The 19,938-nt window shown below is 37.8% G+C and overlaps 3 protein-coding genes across 3 annotated transcripts; all 3 read right to left on the bottom strand.

Moving 5' to 3' along the window:
• Nucleotides 1-10,181: 10,181 nt before the first annotated feature.
• Nucleotides 10,182-12,045, bottom strand: LOC121752607 (probable protein S-acyltransferase 4). The gene is made up of 5 exons (XM_042147728.1): nt 11,989-12,045; nt 11,436-11,630; nt 11,045-11,353; nt 10,730-10,951; nt 10,182-10,646 (listed from the first exon to the last, which is right to left on the bottom strand). Exons 1-5 carry the CDS (start codon nt 12,043-12,045, stop codon nt 10,182-10,184), a joined length of 1,248 nt encoding a protein of 415 aa, XP_042003662.1.
• Nucleotides 12,046-13,324: 1,279 nt separating this feature from the next.
• Nucleotides 13,325-15,309, bottom strand: LOC121751312 (probable protein S-acyltransferase 1). The gene is made up of 5 exons (XM_042146031.1): nt 15,003-15,309; nt 14,507-14,686; nt 14,132-14,440; nt 13,835-14,056; nt 13,325-13,739 (listed from the first exon to the last, which is right to left on the bottom strand). Exons 1-5 carry the CDS (start codon nt 15,096-15,098, stop codon nt 13,332-13,334), a joined length of 1,215 nt encoding a protein of 404 aa, XP_042001965.1. The 5' UTR covers nt 15,099-15,309; the 3' UTR covers nt 13,325-13,331.
• Nucleotides 15,310-15,800: 491 nt separating this feature from the next.
• Nucleotides 15,801-19,450, bottom strand: LOC121752105 (histone-lysine N-methyltransferase, H3 lysine-9 specific SUVH1-like). Its single transcript, XM_042147000.1, has 3 exons — nt 19,326-19,450; nt 16,592-18,954; nt 15,801-16,209 (listed from the first exon to the last, which is right to left on the bottom strand). The coding sequence occupies exon 2, from the start codon at nt 18,767-18,769 to the stop codon at nt 16,646-16,648; it is 2,124 nt and encodes a 707-aa protein (XP_042002934.1). The 5' UTR covers nt 18,770-18,954; nt 19,326-19,450; the 3' UTR covers nt 15,801-16,209; nt 16,592-16,645.
• Nucleotides 19,451-19,938: the final 488 nt, after the last annotated feature.

Here is a 19,938-nt window from a genome sequence, read left to right on the forward strand (position 1 = left end):
TTGTAAATTTACAATTTTTGAAGAAAAATTATGGGAGATCTCTAAAATTTAGAATTTGCTGCTTTTCCACTTTTGAAAATTTTCCTAACAAATACGCCAAATGTCCGCCAATAATTAGGAGTATTTTGGTCCATAAAATTTTGTAAAGTAAAAAGATATTTCCAAGAATCTTCCATTGTACTATGTTGTTTTACCAAATTAAACCTCGAACGTGTAAATCATAAAATCACAAAAACACTATCTACATCTAAATACTAGGATGGGTGATATTTGCATTCTTGTGGCGCAGATAAATGCTGGTAGACTAGGCATGCACACGGTTCGCCGGCAGTTCACGGTTCATCATCCCCATGAACCGGAACCGGCCCGCCAACGCCAAGGGTCCCAGCTGTTCAGGTTCAGGTTCCGGTTCAAAAAACCGCCGGTTTACGGGATAGTTTAAAACCGCCGGTTTTTTGCCTGAACCGCCGGTTCCGGGCCTGTTCGGAGTTCGTCAAATTTTTTTATTTGTTTATCTATGAAATGTGCGTAAATAAAATTCAAAAAAACACGATGAAGTTGCAATTTTATTGAGATTACAAGTTACAACAATTACAAATCACAAAAACCTTGAGGTCTTGAAGTCTTAAACAAAAATTTAAATACAACGAGGCTACTAGTCAACAACGAAGCTAATTACAAATTACAAAAAAGACTTAGAAGTTCTGAACAATAATTTTATAAGTATATATACTCTTAGTCGGCGAAGGAGATCTTTCTACATAACTAAATTGAGGACACCTTTAGCAATTTAACTTTAAATGTTGAGTTTAGTCTAACGATCAACAATTATAGTAGAATTGTCAAAAGTTTCCCGGATTTAGCCTTATAGAGAAATCTATTTCATCGATTAGAGTATATACCAATACAATTATTTAATTGTATTTGCATATTTTTAAAGTAGAAACAAATGGGAAAAAAAGAAATAAAGGAAAAAGGACTTGAGCTCAACTTAAATTTAAAATTTAAATTGAGGTGCCTACGTATCCCCAATGCTCATTTGCATTAGGGAATCAAAGCCCACGTAGTTCTCTTACCTTACTTACCTATTTGGCTTGGCTGGCGGTTGACGGTTGGCCTACGATTCATCCCCGGTGAATTATTCTTGTGATCCTTCCTGACGATCATCCCAATCATTTTCTTGTTCTCTGACGTCAGCTTTGGCCCAATCATCAAGTAACATCACGGCTTCCATATTTTTCGCAGAGAGCTTACTTCTTGATTCATCCAACACACGTGAGCCAACACTAAAAGCGGACTCGACGGCGACAGTGGAAGCCGGAACAGAAAAAATCTCCTTGGCCATTGACACAAGTATGGGAAAATCTTTCTCGTGTGTTCCCCACCAATCGAGAACGTCGATTTGGGCGAGAGGAGTAGGACCTTCATCACCAAAGGAAAAGAGTGAATCGAAATATAAATCTAACTCACTTACCATACCTGAGGACCTTCCGCCGGTGCTGTAGTTGTATAGGTCGGCTAATTGGGATTGCGCGTCGGGGTCATCATAATCGGCTTGAAATGCGAAGCCAAAGTTATGTTGTTGAGGAGGCGGAGGTCTTCTGGCTTGGTGAGTACTATTATACTTGGTTTCATATTCGGTGTAGAGAGCACGCAAGTTAAACTCGAAGGTTTGTTGGATAATTGACCGGTTCAGAAGGTTTATTTGAAATGTTTCTGAGAGGTCTACTCCGAATTTGTCACTGGCATCCGATTGCAATGCTTTAAGTGGACCAAGATCAATAGAACTCAAATTGTTATAACAAAAATCTAAAATCTTGGAGGTACTGGCTAATTTCCATTTTGGATCCAAATCTTTGCAATAAAAAACACCGTTGGAATCTCACTGAAATACTTAAGCCATTTCTCAATCATATAATATAAAACACACATCAATTCAGGTGAAGAGTAAGCATTTTCCATTGCAGTTTTAAAACCAAGTGATATATACATGCAATGCTCTAAAACACGAACAACAATGCAATAATAAACACCCGATAATTCAACAGTTGCATTTTTGAAATATTTGAACAATTTAAATAAAGCCACGCTATGTTCCCAACAACTGTGCGAAAGATATAAATCATGAACGGGATAGGTTCTAAAAAATTCACATAAAGAATCTTTATGCGTCAAAGTAGAATTCAGACAATCATATGTCGAATTCCATCTATGAGACACATCCATAGTAAAATTCGTATATCTTAAATTCTTTTTATGGCAATATTTCTTCCAAGCTTTGCCAATAGCTGGTTTTTGATGGATTAATCTAACTGCAGTTCTAATAGGACTAACATGCTTTTGTCATAATTCAAGCGCATCTTGTACACATAAATTTAAAATATGGCATATGCATCTTTGATGAAAATACTTACCTCCAATAACCAGAGCACAAGCCGCAATTAAATCACTAATACTTGCAGTTTTAGCAGTTGCATTATCAAAACCAACAGAAAATATCTTATTGCATAATTGAAACTCATTCAAAACTTGAATAATTAAAGAAACAATTTTGGGTGCAGTGTGTGGTGTCTCAGATTCTCTAAAACCAATTAAACGCTTGTTCAAAGTCCAACTATTGTCCACAAAGTGAACCGTAATGCCCATGTATGAATGCCGGTTAAAACAATCAGTCCATACATCTGAGCAAATGTTCACTTTGTGGCCCAAGTTAAGTAAATAACGTGATAATTCAACTTTTTTTTCTAAACATTGTCTAACGGTAGATCGTTGAACGGTCATTCGACCTACTCTTTTGATAGCTACGTTTAAACCACTTTGCATAGTAACCTCAAATTTTTTTATCATCATAAACATTAAAAGGAAAATGCTTCATTGCAGCCCATCTAGTCATAACCCCAGCAAAAAATTTTTGATCATATTTAAAAAGAGGCGTACCTGACGAACCTGAGCCACCGGATTAGAAGTTTAGTTGGGTTTGGGTAGAGGTAGTGCCACATTCTACCAGATGCTTTGTCACCAAATGACGACGGAGGGTGCCATATCCCCAACCACTCGCAAATTTATAGACTTTATCACAATAGTTACAATATGCATGAAACGCCAATGTCTCTTCTTGAGAGTGCGGATCATGAGGACTTGGAATCACCACCGGGACCTTCTTGTAGTGTTTAACAAAAATATTAGATTTCAAAACTTTTGTAGTGTTAGTGGGTGGAGGCAGGAGGAGACATCTCCTCATTTCTGCCAGTGCTAGACGGAATACGAGAATGGGATCTATCATCATTGTTGTTCGAGTCCGACGATATAGACGAGTCGTACTCGTCATCTTGTTGTTGGGAACTACCACCGCCCCTCCCTCACCTTGATGCATTTCAGCGAGTAGCATGGCTATCATTTGATCTTCTTCTATCTATAAATGTTATATAAGTTGAAGTTATAAGTAGGAACACAAAAGAAAATTAAAAACTCAATCTTATGAAATTATGAATTGTAAAAACAATTTGTTAGAACTTACTTGCATGCGTTCAGCCGCCACTCGGGAAACCTCTTCCATTACTTCTCGACCACTCGGTCGCATTGATTTTGAGGGACGGCTACTTTGATCTTGGGCAATTCCTTTGCTCCGATCACCACGTCCCGGTCCACCACGAGAAGAAGATATAGTGATAAATGAAAGTAGTATGGATGAATATGGAGTATTGAATAAATGGTAAATTACGAACACAACAACAAATAAGTAGTAAGTAGTAACTAGTAAACAACTTGAGCAATTAGAGAGAACGAAGAAAGAATAGAGAAATGAAGATTGAGAGGGAAATCCTTGTTAACACAAGAATGAGGTGAGTAAAAATGATGGGGGAAGTGGGGTATTTATAGGAGTAAAATTGGAAGAAATAAAAAAATTCAAATTTCTAATTCGGTCGGTTTACCGCCTGAACCGGCGGTTCAGTCCATGGGTTCTGGCCGAAACCGGCGGTTTTTGACCGGTTTTCAGGCCTATGAACTGCCACCTACGCTCTGCCACCTGAAAAAGCACCGGAACCATCGGAAACTGGCGGTTCAAACCGGCTGTTTACGTCAGAAACCGCCGGTTTTTCTGCACACCCCGCCCTAGCCGGAATCTGCCCGTTGGGACCGTTGAACCGTCGGTTCAAACCAGTGAACCGTCGGTTACGGTTCGTCATATTCCCAAACCTGAACCGACCCGCTTGAACCGCCGGTGCCGGTTCCGGTTCATGAACCGGAGGTTCCGAATCGCCGGTTAACTGCCTGGCCGGTTCGGTTTGTGCATGCTTACTGATGGACTATCGGACAAGACATATGCCCATTGACTTTTCCTAATCCTTATCTTGAAGAAACCTATCACCTAATGAATCATGATATAGTCTTCATATGCATCCATTCATACCAATGTTTTAAAAATCGGACCGATAAGTGAATCGGTGAAGCAACTGACGGTTCAACTGGTCGAACCGGAATACTATTATAAACATATATAATTAAATATATAATATATAAAATGTGTATTAAATATAATGAATGATAAATGTAATTAATAATTTATCACTAAAACGCATTAAATTTATGTATACTTATATTATATACAAAGAATAGTAAAATATAATGAATATAAAATTTATACTAATATTTTTCAAAATAAAGTTTAATAGAATATACTACAATTTTGTTGATATTTTATGATAAAAACAAATAAAATTCATTTTTTTTCAAAATATGTTTTATTTGAAGCAATAATATAGTAATATATATATAAAAAATTTAAATGCATACTATAAACATTAATATTCAGTAAATAACAAAATGCAATTAATAATATATAAAAATATTAAACATTTTGTATAATTGATTATATATAAATAATAGTAATAAAATTTAGTGAACGACAAGTATAAATAAAATTTAGTGAATGATTAATATAACTTATATTATATATATAATGTAATTAATAATTATTTATTAAATTTGGATTATGTAAGTTAGTGTAAATAAAAATTATCACGTTTAATATATAAATTTAGTTAATGTTCATATCATTCTACTCAAAGCATTGAGGTCTTGGGTTCAACCGTTCAAGCCTTCTTGACAACAAAGTTTTTAGCATATTTTGTGAAAACCGGTTTCCGGTTCACGGTTCAAATAGTCTAACCGGCCGGTGTCACTGGTTCAAGGCGGCTCAACATATTGGCGGTTTATATGAGCATACCGAACTGGACAACTCACCGGTTCACGGTCCAACAGGTTGAACCGGCCGGTTCGATCCGGTTTTTAAAACACTGATTCATACATTGATTGTAATGATAATGATTGCTATAACTGATTAATCATGACATATAATATACTCTTTGGCATCGAGAAAACGAATCAAGATACATTATCATATACCAAACTTTAAAAAAAATTTAACTAAACAAAAGATACAATTAAACATCACACTTAGCCATAAGGAAACATAGCAATTGAGTAACCACAAATAATAAGTATATTGGATAGAGCAAAGATACAATTTATCATCACTTCAAATTTTGTTGCCAAAATTCCAAAATGGGAGAAATTGCCTACAACATCCCACTTTATGATTTCACTATCCACTTTTTAAATTTACGAAGAACATTAAAATTTGACCTAAGTTCCTAATTTTAATAGCTATGTCCCACCAATACATTTTAAATCGGGATATAATCTGAGCATCTAAAATGAAACATCGTAAGTAGGGGTGGGGAAACGGTTATCGGTTCTTGGTTAACCGAGAACCGAAAAATAAGGTTAAGGTTCGGTCTCGGTTAGTGGGTTTAGGATTTAGGCGGTTCTCGGTTCTAACCGAGAACCGAAAGGTTAGAACCGAAGAACTGATTAGTGTGTCTAAATTCTTGTAGCACGCCGACCACCGTTGCTCTCTCCCACACCGGCGACGACGAGGCTGTTGTTTTCTCCTTGTTGCGCTGCTCCCTCTCACGCCAGGGACGACGAGGCTGCTGCCCTTTCCACACCGCTGCTCTCTCCGACGAGGCTGCTGTCCAACTCTCCACGCCGATGTTCTCTCCTTCGGTTCCTTTGGTGGAACCGAAGAACCTGTCGGTTATGACCGATCGGTTCCTCAAGGAACCGAACCGACAAAGGGTGCGGTTTCGGTTCTAGATTTTGGAAAAAAAATGGGATTCGGTTAACCGACTAATCGGTTCTGTCAGAACCGAACCGACCGAATCCCCACCCCTAATCGTAAGCAGGAAACAAGACAACATCTTGAACGCATCGATCTTCAAATACTAACAAATTACATATGACAGTGATACGATGTGGATGCCAATATCCGACGAGACAGCTGTTTCAAACCTGCAAACTTGCGTGCAATATGTAGTTGCTTAAAAAACCTTAAAAAATTCTTAGCAATCCATTCAGGGCTCAGTCGAACATACAGAAAAATAATAAGAAAATGAATTAAAAATTAGAGTGGTGCTAAATGGCCATAATATGGCCAGCCACACAGGGTTAATTTAGTCAATTTACAGATATAAAAAAATTAAAATTACTTAAATACCCCCTATATCATTTTCGATTCATAAACTCATTCTGACATTTTATCAAACACATAATGTGCTCATGTCAATATAAGTCTATTCTACTTCATATTACGCTGAATCTAACCAAAACCAGTAACAAAAATTTACAGAAAATCAAAAATACATTCGTATAAAAACATTTAAGAAATCCATCCAGATTTTATAGATAACCAAAAATATCACACTGAGTCTTTCCTATCGTAGACTCAGTCGCTGATTTGCAAATTGGAGACTTCTCCACAAATTCAAATTTTATCTAAAAAATGCAAATCGTTTTCTGCTACGAAACCTATTCAGTCTGAGAAATTCTCCACCAATGCTACGAAACCAATTCAAATTGGAGACTTCTCCACCAATTCATATTTTATCCAAAAAAATGTAAATGGGTGACTGAGAATTGCTGCATATTTCTGTTTCCAATCTCAGTCGCCAATTTGCAAATTGGAGACGTTTTTTGCATATTTTTTTGGGAGTGAAACTAAAAATGGGTGAGGGATACAAGCTTCATCAATTTTTCGTATTTTCATGGAGACGAGAGAGAAAGTAACCATGGCTCCAGATATGGGAGGGAGAAAGTAATACTAGCGGGATATGAAAAGAAAGAAGAGGAAAGAGGTCAATTTTACCTCCAAATATGAGAAGGATATAAAAGTAAAGTCCATTACTAACTGAACCGGAAATTTTAAATTAACCGGTTTTTTTTTGCAATTAAACCAGTTTATGGCTGGCCATAATATGGCCACATAGCATTTCCCTAAAAATTATTAGGGGACTTCACTGCGTCAAAGAGCTGATGAAATATAACTCCAAATGTTAAGTTGTGACATCTTATGCCAATCTATAAAACAGGGGAACGACAAACGAGAGTTGACAACAACATAGACCAAAATCAAGACAGTAATCCTGTGATGATCCACATAAACCAAGTGGGTCTTATTTGATTGAATTCGCAGACCAGGCAAGCCCTCTAGTATAAGAAACAAGAGGTGGGCATAACAACTCAATATTTTGTTTCAGAAAATATCTATTCTTCTGGAACAACCACAGTGATTTCACCTTTGTCTAGCATGTCGTAGAAAGCCCTAACCTTCCGCTGCTCGTTCCAGTGGTGCATCTTCCACACACTGCCAGCAGCAATGCCAAGTGCAGTGGCGATGAGTATCTCCTTCACAACGCTTGGTCCCTTCAAAGTGGCATGGGCAACTCTATGACCAGCCATTTTAAGTTCTTACTTGGATGCTTGAATCCTGCATTTAACAACCGATTCAGTTTAGTCATTGCCAATCATTTTCGAGAATGATAAGGCTGCAAGCATGGGTAAGTATAAATGGCATTCTGGAAAAAAAAATTTGAATACAATCAACTGATGAATTGTTCAACCGTGGGGGAATAAGGGTCTAAAGCTGCCTAGTCAACAAGTTGCTAACTTGAGGAAAGTTATGCAATACTACCTCATCAAGCAAATTAAATATACATATCTTATTTAATTAAGGAGGAACGTTCTTGATTGAAAATGACAATCAAATTGACATTTGACACTCGGAAAGTTGCAGGCCTATTCTACAGATTGGAATACAAACGATTTTGCTGAACATTAGAAATATACAATTTCCAACATGTAGTAATATACTGAAGCTCCATTTTGAGATTATCTCTAGTCTACCACAGGTGATTAAGTAGCTCTCACAGTTCACAGTTTCTTAAAGATTGGAGTATATTTCTCAAGCTCCATTTTGAGAAAAAAATTCTTTACTGCATATTGCATAGTCAAGTTGATTTGAGCCAACGGCGAGTAAACAAGTTGAAACAAAATCCGTATTAAAAAAACTGTATTTGGTTATCCACATATTCGTGTCCTCATTCGTATTCAACACAGAGCCAAAGACTGGAAGAATAATTGCACCGAACAAGAACTTCATATATGCAATTTCTATTTACAAAATTTATGTTACATATATCCTATCCTCGTTTCCTAGTTTTTTTATTTTCAGCAAGAAAAATTATCTTTTCTTTTTACAAAGTACTACTACTATTATAGCATACTCAACAGCACAAATATTTCTCAGCATTCCCAAGCAGCACAATTGGAGAATCATAATTATAAAATCCCGTGAAACAACTCGAGAACCACAGAGAGAGTGCATCGTTGAACAACCACAGACCAGGAGTAAAACAACACAATCGATAAAAAGGAAAATACTAGTGTATAAAATTAAGCAAAGCATAAACAACAACCAAAAGGCAACCTAGACATCCAAAAAAATAGCATAGATTGATATTAAAACTACATTCTCTTCCCAACCAGTCATTCCAACAAGATCAAGAACAAATAAACGAATTAAAGAGGTCATTATTAGAAAGTGAACGCAGGTTTAGTTGGACACCATCTCATTCCCATCGTATAACCTAATTTCCAATCAGCTAAAAACGGCACATGAGTAGAGAAATCGGCACCCATAACCTATTTCAACATAAACAGATCGGAAAGTGAAAACGTAACAGCTTACCACAAAGTCAAAAACCCGAATCAAAATCTGCGACGCTTTCGCTTCGTAGATCTGTACAACACAGAATCGAATATGAGAATTGACAGAAAAGAATTCGAGTTGAATTGAAATTGTATGACTTGAGGCCGAAAATGCGAGATTTTACCCTAGAATTACGTCTCTGATTTTGACTAAATGCAGAATAGGGCCGACTGATATAGAGAGTAGTGGAAGGATGTCTCCGTGTATCGAACGACGTCGTTTTGATGAATAATTTAATGTAGGAGTACTAACTTTTTAATATTTTAATAATTTTAAACTTATTTATGTACAGTACCATAATTTTGTTAATTAGGCTTCGATCACCTAGTGAAATACTACTAAAAATTATTGCAACGATAATACGACTATATGTGTATCAGTGTATGAAGATTAATTAATAGTTTTAGTACTTTATTAGCTAGGAAACATATTTGCAAGCAAACTTGAATAAAATGCAATTGCTATTCACGAATCATCTCAATTCGAAATACTATGTCCTTGAGAAAAACATGAATTGACAAGCATAACACGAAAATGATATTCTCCCCACAAATCTCACCATTTTCAGAAAAAACTTAATTTCATGACACGTTTATATTTTTTGTTTAGTAATTTGAATAATTAATATAGTTAGTACAAACATTTTCGTTGAGATGTAAAGTAAGACACAGATCAAAACTCGGACCTTGGTAGAAAGAGATGCCTTAGAAACTCATTTCTAGAGAGTAGAAAATGGAGCTTAAGACAGACTATGATCAAATGAAACATGTGATTTTGCGACAAATAGTTAGAGATACTGTTACATCTAAGATCTTGCATTGCATTATTCTCAACACTATCATCCTATGATCATCACTTGTTACTGCAAATGTGATTCCCAGAAACGCAAAAAAAAGCTCGATTTTCAAACTAAAAACTGCCAATTTGAAATAAAGAACGCCTCTGAATAAGCCCCCAATTTAGTAATAGTACAAGATAAGATTAGCACAAAGAAACGGTACATATCTGTAGCTAAGCGTCGACTCGGAACTGGTACATGCAGAGCTTAACACTTAGAATCGCGTTTTTATGATCAGTCCAATGTTGTGTTCTGTTGAGATTTCATGTCATCGTGTTTCTCCTCAGCATCAATCGTAGGGGCAGCTGTGGTTTCCTTAACTTTGTTATCAACAGGAACGACGAAGTTGTCTGAATCGGAAGCTGTTTCTCTCTCAATCACCTTGTGCTTAAGGTTGTCATGAATGCCACCATAGTCTATGCTTAGCAGAATCTCAGGAAGTGTAATGCTCTTTTCCTCTCCGATATTGTTTCCCATTTCAATGTCGATTTTCTCCTTTGAGCTCGTGATGTCTTCAGCAGGATCGTCGTCTGTGGGTGCTACAGTCATCATCAGCTCATCGTCTTCAACAAATGCTCGAAAATCAAGCATTGATGATGGGATTCTGGAGAAGAAGACTTCTTGGAAATTCTTGATCATCCCTTTGTTGTATGGATTCTCCTTCTTGTCGTAGCGATACCTGAAGTTCTCATACGTCGTCTGCACGAAAACACGAAGGTGTTTAGCAAAATCCACTTGAAGAAAAATTAGCTACTTGAATTCAAAATTTTGGATTAGGTCACCTGGTTTGTGCTGATGAGGTAGAAGTGGAAAACGGTAAGGCCACCAACAAACCAGACAGCGACGAAGCAGTAGAGTATCAGAAACACTGATAGAACATCACCCGACATGGCTTTCAAGAGATGGTCATCTGCTCGGACAATGTTGATCAACGACACCACAAACACAAACAAGCATAGGACGGTTGACGTTGACACGAACATGTAGAAGTACCTATAGTTGCGCTGTTTCATAAACACGAGTAAGTGTGGATTAGGAGAAGTGAAAATGTATGGTGAAGTGATGGGATGCGGTCAAGAATGTGTACGGATACTCACTAAACCAATGCATTGCCCAACCCACGGGCAGTGGTGGTCGAATCTTTGGACACTGTTATTGCAGATGGAGCAATGTGATGCGCGAGGGGGGCGGTACAGCAAGCACGTGTCGCAGAATTTCACCTTCACCGCGTGTCCATTGACAACAACATCCTTTGTCCGGGGAAGTTTGAGATGAGGTGTTCGGCCATTCACCCACTCCATTGAAGGGGTATTCATCTCGAATGAATCATCACATTCGGGAGGCTTCGTGTTCCTTGGCACAATCCCAGGGTCTCTGCAAGATGTTAGGACAAGGAAGGCTACATCCTGCAAAAACATCGATATAGTGAGACTAACAAAAAGCTCGATTCTAACATGAAACCCGAGGCAGTTTGGATTGGTAGCTTACCAAAATGGTGAGTGCAAGCGCTACTATAAGCACGGGATACCATGAAACGACAGATTTGTCTTCTTTAACGCGATGTCTGATGATAAATACGACCTTTATACAAAATGCAAGCGCAGGGGCAGCGATCAAGAAAGCTGACAAAAACAAAGAAGATACATCTGGACCAAAAACCAATCTCCCTCCAAAGAAGAACCTCTGTATGATTCAACCAACAATAACTGTCAATTCTTCCTATTCTGCAGTCATAATGCTTTAACTATACATGATGCTAAACAAGAAAAGGGATCTCCAAAATTCCATCTTGAAAGTATGGAAAGTTTATCATATTCAAAACTCAACATCTAAGATGATCAATTTGGTTAGTATGATTGGTGCAACTGAAACAAACTCCAATCATCAATGACATGAAATTATGATAGAACCAAAAAACAGAGTTGAATTATTGGCTCAAAACAGAGTTGCATTCAAAATCAAGAAATTATCTTTTGGACGAATTATCAAACACAATAAATACGAACAGCCAAAAACAGAACATGTAAGAAAGGGGGCTTACATTGCTTCCTCTCCAAACTTGATAGAGCCTCAGTGGCTCGTGTTTCTCCGGTTCCATATATTATTCAATCAACGAAATAAACAGAGAAATAAACTGCTGAAAATTCTCAATTTCCAAATTCTGGTTTGGATCAAAAACTGTTTTTGTTTCTTGCTAACAGCCAACATATGAACTATCTAAAAGCACTTAAATTTTCAACTTTCTTGATCATTTATGCGAAACAAGAACTTAGTGAAAATGAGATTTGTCTAGAGAGGGATGAGAGTGGAAATGATCAGAAAACAGCTGCCGTTTGGTTCTCTGTTTCTGTCTCAAAGACGGAATTTTTTAGGAATTAATGTTTTTTCTCTAACAAGAATTTCAGTTATTTTCCCTCTAAAGAGGTTCTGTTTCTCTGCTGGGGCGGCAGTTCCAACTATATGTTCTCTTTAGATTTTCAAAATAATACGGAAAATTTAATCGTTTTATTTTTTTGTGATACCAAATAAAATCAATTAAATTTTTTAATTACAGTTGGTGGTTGAGTGATACGTGCAGGCACAACACTTTTTTGCCTGCATTATAGATGGACATTTTGCAGATATGAAATATATCAAAATATGTGCCTTAATGCTTATTTTAATTTTTACTAACCGAAATGTTTTCGCCGAAACGTGCTAGGACTAATGTGATATTGGTCTTATGAAGTTGGAAACACTTTCTTAGTTCCTTTGACAATTTAAGTAATCTATGTTTTCTTATTGCAAGTGTTAATAATACCCATATTTGATTACAAAAAGAGAAAAATCATTTGCCACTTTAGAATTGACTCGAGCTAGTTGTGTGCAATAAGAAATTTTAAATATTGAATCAATACAATCATGAAGCATTGGACCTAAATGCTTTTCTTAATATTGTCCTACAAAAATGATTAATTATTGTTTACTAAATCTGCACATATGTGGCCATTGCCTTTTGTTTTCTATTGGGGTTTCATTTGGATCAACCTAACAAAGACTCACTTAGTTATTAAGATAAATTAATTGATTATACCAAGAAAATATAAATAAAGAATATACTGTGGTATCGAATAAAAGTTATCATCACTAATCTAAAAAACAAAACAAAACAAAACTATATACTTATGAACAAATAGAATCAACTTAGAGTCCTCAGACATTCCAACAAGGTGATTAGGAGTAGTAGTCATACACAACAACGTAAATATGATGAAATAAAATACGAGATTAGAAACACGAACACACTTAGAAGTTAGAACACAACCATCTCTTTTTTTCATGAGCACATCATTGTATCACATCGACAATCCACAAAACAGGACATGAAAAATGGAATTTCAAATTTTACATCATTCTTTGAGATACAGCCATTAATGTTCTTTGCGAGATCTCATCGTCGGAGGAGCCAGTTCTTTGATCGTCGTCGAAGGGAAGGAAGAAATTATCAGTTGCTGACTTACCTCCACTGTCCACCTTGGGATTCTCCTCAAATATGTCCACAAATTTTGGGAGTGGTTTCCCATCCTTGCCGTAAAAGCTTTGCTCCACGTCTATCTGTCCGTTGGTGTTGCCACCGTATCTATTGGTCACAGATTCTGCAAACGTACATTCATCTTCGGTCACCCATTCCCGGAAATTCACAAGAGATGGCGTCGTCTTGGAGAAGAGGATCTCCTCTACATTCTTGATCGCTCCTATGTTGTATGGATTCTCCCTCTTGCCGTACAGGCCTCGGAAATTCTCATATGTTGTCTGAAAATTACTAGAAACATGTGTGTTAGTATTTTGAGATGTTTCTTTCAACTTGTAGTGTACTACATATCAAGTGTGAAGAGGGAGTGGCTAACCTGATTGGTGAAGATGAGGTAGTAATGGAAGAGGCTGAGCCCTCCAACGAACCAGACTGCGATGAAGCTGTAGACGATGAGGGAAACCAGCATCACGTCGTTTGAAAACAGGCGCCACGTCCAACCGGATTTTTTGAAGAGGTCCAAGAAAGAGAATGTGAAGACATATATGCACAAGATTGTTGAGGTTGTTATGAACAAGATGAACGTGCCGTAGTTCCTCTGCACCAACAAAATCCACACGAGCTTGAAGTTTTTTAGACCGTTTACGAATAAGAATAAAGAGATGGTGCTTACAGCTCCAATGCACTGGTTCAGCCAGGGGCAATGGTGGTCGAACCTCTGGATGCAATTGTTGCAAGTCGAGCAATGTGATGCGCGTGGTGGACGGTACAAGAAGCAAGTATCGCAGTACTTGACCTTAACCGTGTGGCCATTGACAACGACATCCTTTGTTCTTGGCAGTTTCACTTCTGGATTCACATCAGCAATCCACTCTATGGATGGGAAGGAGCTTAATGACGCGTTATCTGAGATAGGTGGCTTTGTGCTCCTAGGAATTATCCCGGGATTCCTCGTAGATGTGATGAAGAGAAAGATCAAATCCTGCAATGATACACAAGTTAAGCCATCCTCATCAACAACACTACTGGAATAGTTGTTTCTACACACCAAAAGTGTTAGGACAAGTCCCACAATCGACACAGCATGACCGGAAGACAAGTCTCGTGTCGGAATTTTCAGATACATCTTGCTACAGAATGCTAATGCAGGCCCCCCTATGATGATGGTAGTTAGCAGGGCTGACCGCATATCAGGGCCTAAGATCAATCTCCCACCACACAAAAATATCTGCAAAAACACAAGAAACTTAAAACTATTTGTGTTTGCAGTTTTGTGAATTTGTAATGAATGCAGATACTATGTGGATGATGCATTCTGTAAAAGAGACTAGTTCAGTGATCAAATTTGAGTTGAATTATGGTAAGAAAAGAATGAAATTCTCTATAGTTTGTGATCCTTTTTTTAATGAGCAAAGTGAAAACATCTTTTTTTTCCCTCAGATATTATAGAAGAACTATAGACCATGTTGATGCATTTCTCATATACTAAGACTACATGACAAAACATTTCAGATAAATGAAGATAGAGATAGGAAATTGATTACATTTCTACCCTTCCAAACTTGATAAAGCCTCTTCTTCGTCAGGGTTGGAGGCCCCATCCATTTTGGGGGCGCAGCAACAAAATCTTGATTTCTCATCCCTCCCAATTGACACAAATAACACAAAATTTTCCTTTTTTTTGTTTTTTTGTTTTTGTTTTTGTTTTTTCGTTTTTTCTGGGTTTTTGTTTTGTCTGTTTAATGATGAAAAAGAAGAAAAAACAAGATTTTGTGAAAGGAGTTTGTGGGTAGAGGAAGAAACAAACAATTGTGTGTTTATTCCTCTAAAAGCAGGCTCCCTAGCTGCCTGTTCTACATTCTCTTATGCAAAAGCAAAACATTTTCCGACAATGTCTTGCCCTTTTGATCTTTACGGACAGACTATTGTTGGAAGTTGGAACGGTTGGTTTTGTGGATCAACTGTGGTGAAAATCACCCATACATTTAAAATAAGACATTTATAATAATTATATCTAGGCAGTCATAAGAGCAGTTTGGTTGCCAAGATTATATTTCACAATATATATAATGTTTGATTCATAAGATTGAATCCTACATCGATAGCCTAATGATAATCAGGCATAGTCACCTTCTCTAACTAAAATAATTACACAACTTAATCCTAAATGGATAATCATATGATAATAAATAATAAATTATTATAACTGAATAACACCATAAGAGTAAAGGTAAGAGTGAGATTGATAATCATGAGAAAAATATAATCTTGGCACTGTGGAAACAGACCGAAATACATTATCACGGACAAAGTTTTTAAGAAAAGAGCAAGCAAACAAGAGATAATAATAAACATAGCATCCATTGAGGAGCAATAACGGAAACCAAATGGATTCCTAATGCCCTAAATACTGCAAAATCCAAAACAACCAAACTCTTGAGTCTTGGTAAACATCCATCAAGAGCAAAAACAGCCATAAATACTTCTAAACATAAGGGTAGCTAGAAAAAAAAAGAGATAATGATTTTCCAACAAGTCTGCCTAACTGCAGAATCCTACAACATAGGAAAGCAAACTAAAGAGATTCTACAACACAACACAACCAGTCCAGCTGCATATCTGCAGATGCTGATAATACACCTAGTGAGGCCACCTCCTTCCTGCCATTTTCTTCCACAGTGAGAGAGAGACGGGAGTCGGAGAAAAGCCGCATGGGAAAATTTTCACATTTCTTCAAGCTTATACCATAACCTATAAATCATTGCAGGCATTACATTAGTCTAAACACTGCTTGATTCATCACCGAGCCACGTGCGTTTTAGAAATGGCCGCCAAACGGGCAAGGGAAGGACGCAGGGAGCATGTAGGATTCATTCAAAATCATATCAAACGGACAAGACAATCACACTTTCAAGAACATGTGTTATGTAGCTTGTTTAAGGTGCATATTTCTGAGGCATAATAAGCATTGGCAATAACTGAAAAAAATTAAGGAATGGCCCAACACCCTTTTTTCTTGATTTATGCAAGTTCTAAGCACGTAGACGATGGGAAGTGCATACAGAAAGCATAGAGGACACCAGTATTGAAATGCATTAACCAAGGTAAAATAAGGGTAATCACCATAGCTAACCTTTATTTCAAAGCATCAAGCACCGAGAGATTCATCGGTCACCACAGGAGATGGTCAATAGAAGTGACCTCTGCACTTGACTGATCCGCACAAGCACTTCTTCCTCCCTCTGTCTGCTTCTGCAGGTATCCCATAGTTGTACACCAGCTCCTGCATTGGAGGAATGTGGTGTATGGCAAAGAAAGCAACGTGGAGACAAATTCCACTGTCACTTTCCCGCAGAACCGGCTGCCAGAACACATTAGGGGAGCAGCTATGGTTCATGAAACGGGACACATTCCCGTTGCTTTTAGCACTTATAACAAGAGGGAAGGGGGCCTTCTTGGCGCTATTAGAGTCATAAACGCGTTCCAGTGGCTCGTAGTAGCGACCAGCATCAAAGATGTAACTGTCATCATTTGCATTCTCAAAATCGCTTGCAGTAACCTTGACAATGTCCCCAGCATACTCGCAGATAAAACTCCCTGAACGAATAGGGTCCCATGACCTAAGACCCCAACCCCGGTTCTTCGTCTTGAAAACCTCCAGACGGAATTTTACACCTGCCTGAGATATACGATTTCGACAGTTTGGAGGAGACTGACAAGACTGACCACACTCATGTATCACTGGTTTAGTAGTTAAAAGAATTCCTGCAGCCGAATAGGGAAGCAGGCCGTCGTTTCTCTGGTTGCAAGGACAACTGCTATCGCCCGGTTGGCATCCGCCTAAGCAACGACAACCCGAAAATTGTTTGGATGCCGGAAAAGGTTGAGAGTATTTGAGACTAGCGACGTAGGTGAAATGAGCAGGTCCTTTCTCCCCATCAGTGTCGTTTACAAGAGCCACAGGCTGTCTCTCAATGCCTGAAGTTAGGTCCGGAATAATAAGGCCGGGCCGAGCAGCAGTCCCATCCCTCCACTGCTGAATTGATTTCCACAGTGAGTAAGCTTCAGGCTGCCCCGGTTGCCTTATCAGCTTATACTTAAACACATTTAAACCAGATTTATTCTTTTCCGCCCACGACTCAATAATCTTGTGAACACCGTCGTACACATAAATCTTACCAGGTGCATTACTAGTATCCTTGATACCCCTTATAACTCTAACATCATTACCACGATGCAGACTCTTTTCTAGGGCAAGATTTCCCCTCTCAAGTTTCTGATCGAACATTTGGCCGTCTCTCCTCTGAACTCCACCCTGACCACTGTAGATCAACACATTAGTATCATCCCCATCATCATCATCGTAACCTCCGGAAGAAACTATGCTGACTGCTATAGGGTCTTCGCTTCCGGTGACCTTGACACTCATATAATCTATCCCGGCCATGCTCGGAGCATGTACACCCACCAAGCAGAGCTCCATTCTGAAGAAAAAGATATCTCCAACATCAACCCCAGGTACATGGCCAGTCCTCTTCAGGTTGTTTGTCCGCACTCCTTTGGTCATCATAAGATTCGAAGACTTGAGGTCTGGACGTCGGGCACCTCCAGAAGTATCACTTGCTTCCTCGAGTTGAGTAAGCGTTCTCCGGATCAAGTCGTAGACCAATAGCACAGCTGCAGTTGTATCCTTGTCACCATTAGCTTTTCTACTCTCATCAAAATCTTTAAGCTTAAACAAGGTTAAGATGTTATTAGCAACTGATTCAACATCAATCTCTGGTCCATTCCCAACTCCTCTCCTCTTCGGACGGCCCCTTTTTTTCTTACCCGAATGGCTAGCATCGTCTGCATCAGTACCATGCGTGCCAAATCCACTCACATATTGGTCACTTTGATCCTGTGCATCACTATATCCATCATCCTCGATAACCACAGATGCTGAACCAGGAGTTTTGTAGGCCCTCTTAGCCCGACTACTCCCTCCATTCACCTGCGGAGTGGGGGTCCTAAACGCGTTTAATGGAACCGGATCTGGTATACCACCATTAAAAGCAGCATTGGCCGAATGGTTTCGAGTCTGAGAGCCATTTGAAACCATAAACGGGTAAAATGGTTGGACTCCAGCAGGGAAAGGACCAGTAGGCGGAACACACACAAAAGGAGTTGGATTAGGGTTTGAAATAGAAGTCATGCCCGGAGTGTTCGGGAAAACCGGGACAAGGCTTCTTAAAGGCTTGACATCATATACCCTAGACTTATCAATTGGCGCAGAAGAGGCATTTGGATCAGAGTTAAAACCTTGTTCCATCTAATCACGATGGAATCTTTCAGCTAAAAACCTAATAATTTAGCACAAACCTACAACACCGTTGTTCGACACGGAGATTTTGCAGAAAACTAACAAGAATAAAATTAACAAATGAGTTGCCATAAAGGATCCATGTCTCAGAATGGTCACCACCACAGAAGTTTACTGCAGCGAGAACCGGCTTCCTGCATCATGCATAAGCATTTAATCAGAAATTAGACTTGAAAAATCTAATTCAAACGGAGTGAACAGTAAATCCCTAAAATTGACATAAACCCTTGAAAACCCGATAACAAAATTAGCAAGATTGGGTGAATCGACGCAGCAATAAACACGCACAGCTGCAAAAAAATGTGATCTTTATGCCAAATACAAAACAAAAAAGTTTCACTGACATCTGTGGATGGAACAAAAACTTGTAGAAAAAAGGAGAAATTAACACATCTGTTCCCAAAAAACGATTTTGTTGGGTTTAAACAAAAGCCCAAGATCTAATTCTTCGGTTGAAAAACAAAAAAGAGAAAGAAAATCTTGAATCTTGAAAGGGAAAATTCACCTGAAGATGGAGAGTAGCTTTTTTTCAGTGTGTTTTCTATTTCGTTTTTTCCTATTTAATGTGATAATAGCGTTATGTATATTTCCGTATCTCCGTGCTCTAGAAGTATTTCTAGTGAATATTAGTAATAATCATAAGTGAAATATATTTCTGAAATTCTTGTATTAGTAAGTGACATAATAACGTCTATATAATTATGTAATAGGAGTAGCATCAAAAAAAATTATAGGAATAGCATTATGTAGAATATCGTGTGTATACTAAGCTATTAACTCTTAATAAATTAAGAATATCAAGTCTAACCGTGGGAATTATTTCTATGTAATTGTATAACAATATACGACATAATTTAGGGATGTAGATGAAATTCATACATTAATGAATTATATTGAAAGTTGAATAAATACATGGTTCTCTAATTCTAACTCTCTTAAACGAAGTAATTTTTTGAATTTGTTCTGTATGAACTCTATGATTTGCTATGAAAATATTACCATAAATAACAATAACAATTTTAGTAGTGGATTGAGTCTGTCGCTAACTTTTTTGTTTGCGAAAAAATTAATAACAGCATCAAATTAATTCGTAACTAACCATTTTTACCAGCAAAATT

Source organism: Salvia splendens, chromosome 10, assembly GCF_004379255.2.
Source record: "Salvia splendens isolate huo1 chromosome 10, SspV2, whole genome shotgun sequence".
NCBI lineage: Eukaryota > Viridiplantae > Streptophyta > Magnoliopsida > Lamiales > Lamiaceae > Salvia > Salvia splendens.

Excerpts from the sequence above, each read along its gene's own strand:
- LOC121752607 (XM_042147728.1), bottom strand. The coding sequence starts at position 12,045 with ATGGAACCGGAGAAACACGAGCCACTGAGGCTCTATCAAGTTTGGAGA. Across the intron at positions 11,631-11,988 it reads AAGTTTGGAGAGGAAGCAAT|AGGTTCTTCTTTGGAGGGAG; the intron begins GTAAGCCCCCTT and ends TGAATCATACAG. Across the intron at positions 10,952-11,044 it reads TTGGGCAATGCATTGGTTTA|CGCAACTATAGGTACTTCTA; the intron begins GTGAGTATCCGT and ends TTTATGAAACAG.
- LOC121751312 (XM_042146031.1), bottom strand. The coding sequence starts at position 15,098 with ATGAGAAATCAAGATTTTGTTGCTGCGCCCCCAAAATGGATGGGGCCT. Across the intron at positions 14,687-15,002 it reads AAGTTTGGAAGGGTAGAAAT|ATATTTTTGTGTGGTGGGAG; the intron begins GTAATCAATTTC and ends GTGTTTTTGCAG. Across the intron at positions 14,057-14,131 it reads TGAACCAGTGCATTGGAGCT|AGGAACTACGGCACGTTCAT; the intron begins GTAAGCACCATC and ends TTGTTGGTGCAG.
- LOC121752105 (XM_042147000.1), bottom strand. The coding sequence starts at position 18,769 with ATGGAACAAGGTTTTAACTCTGATCCAAATGCCTCTTCTGCGCCAATT.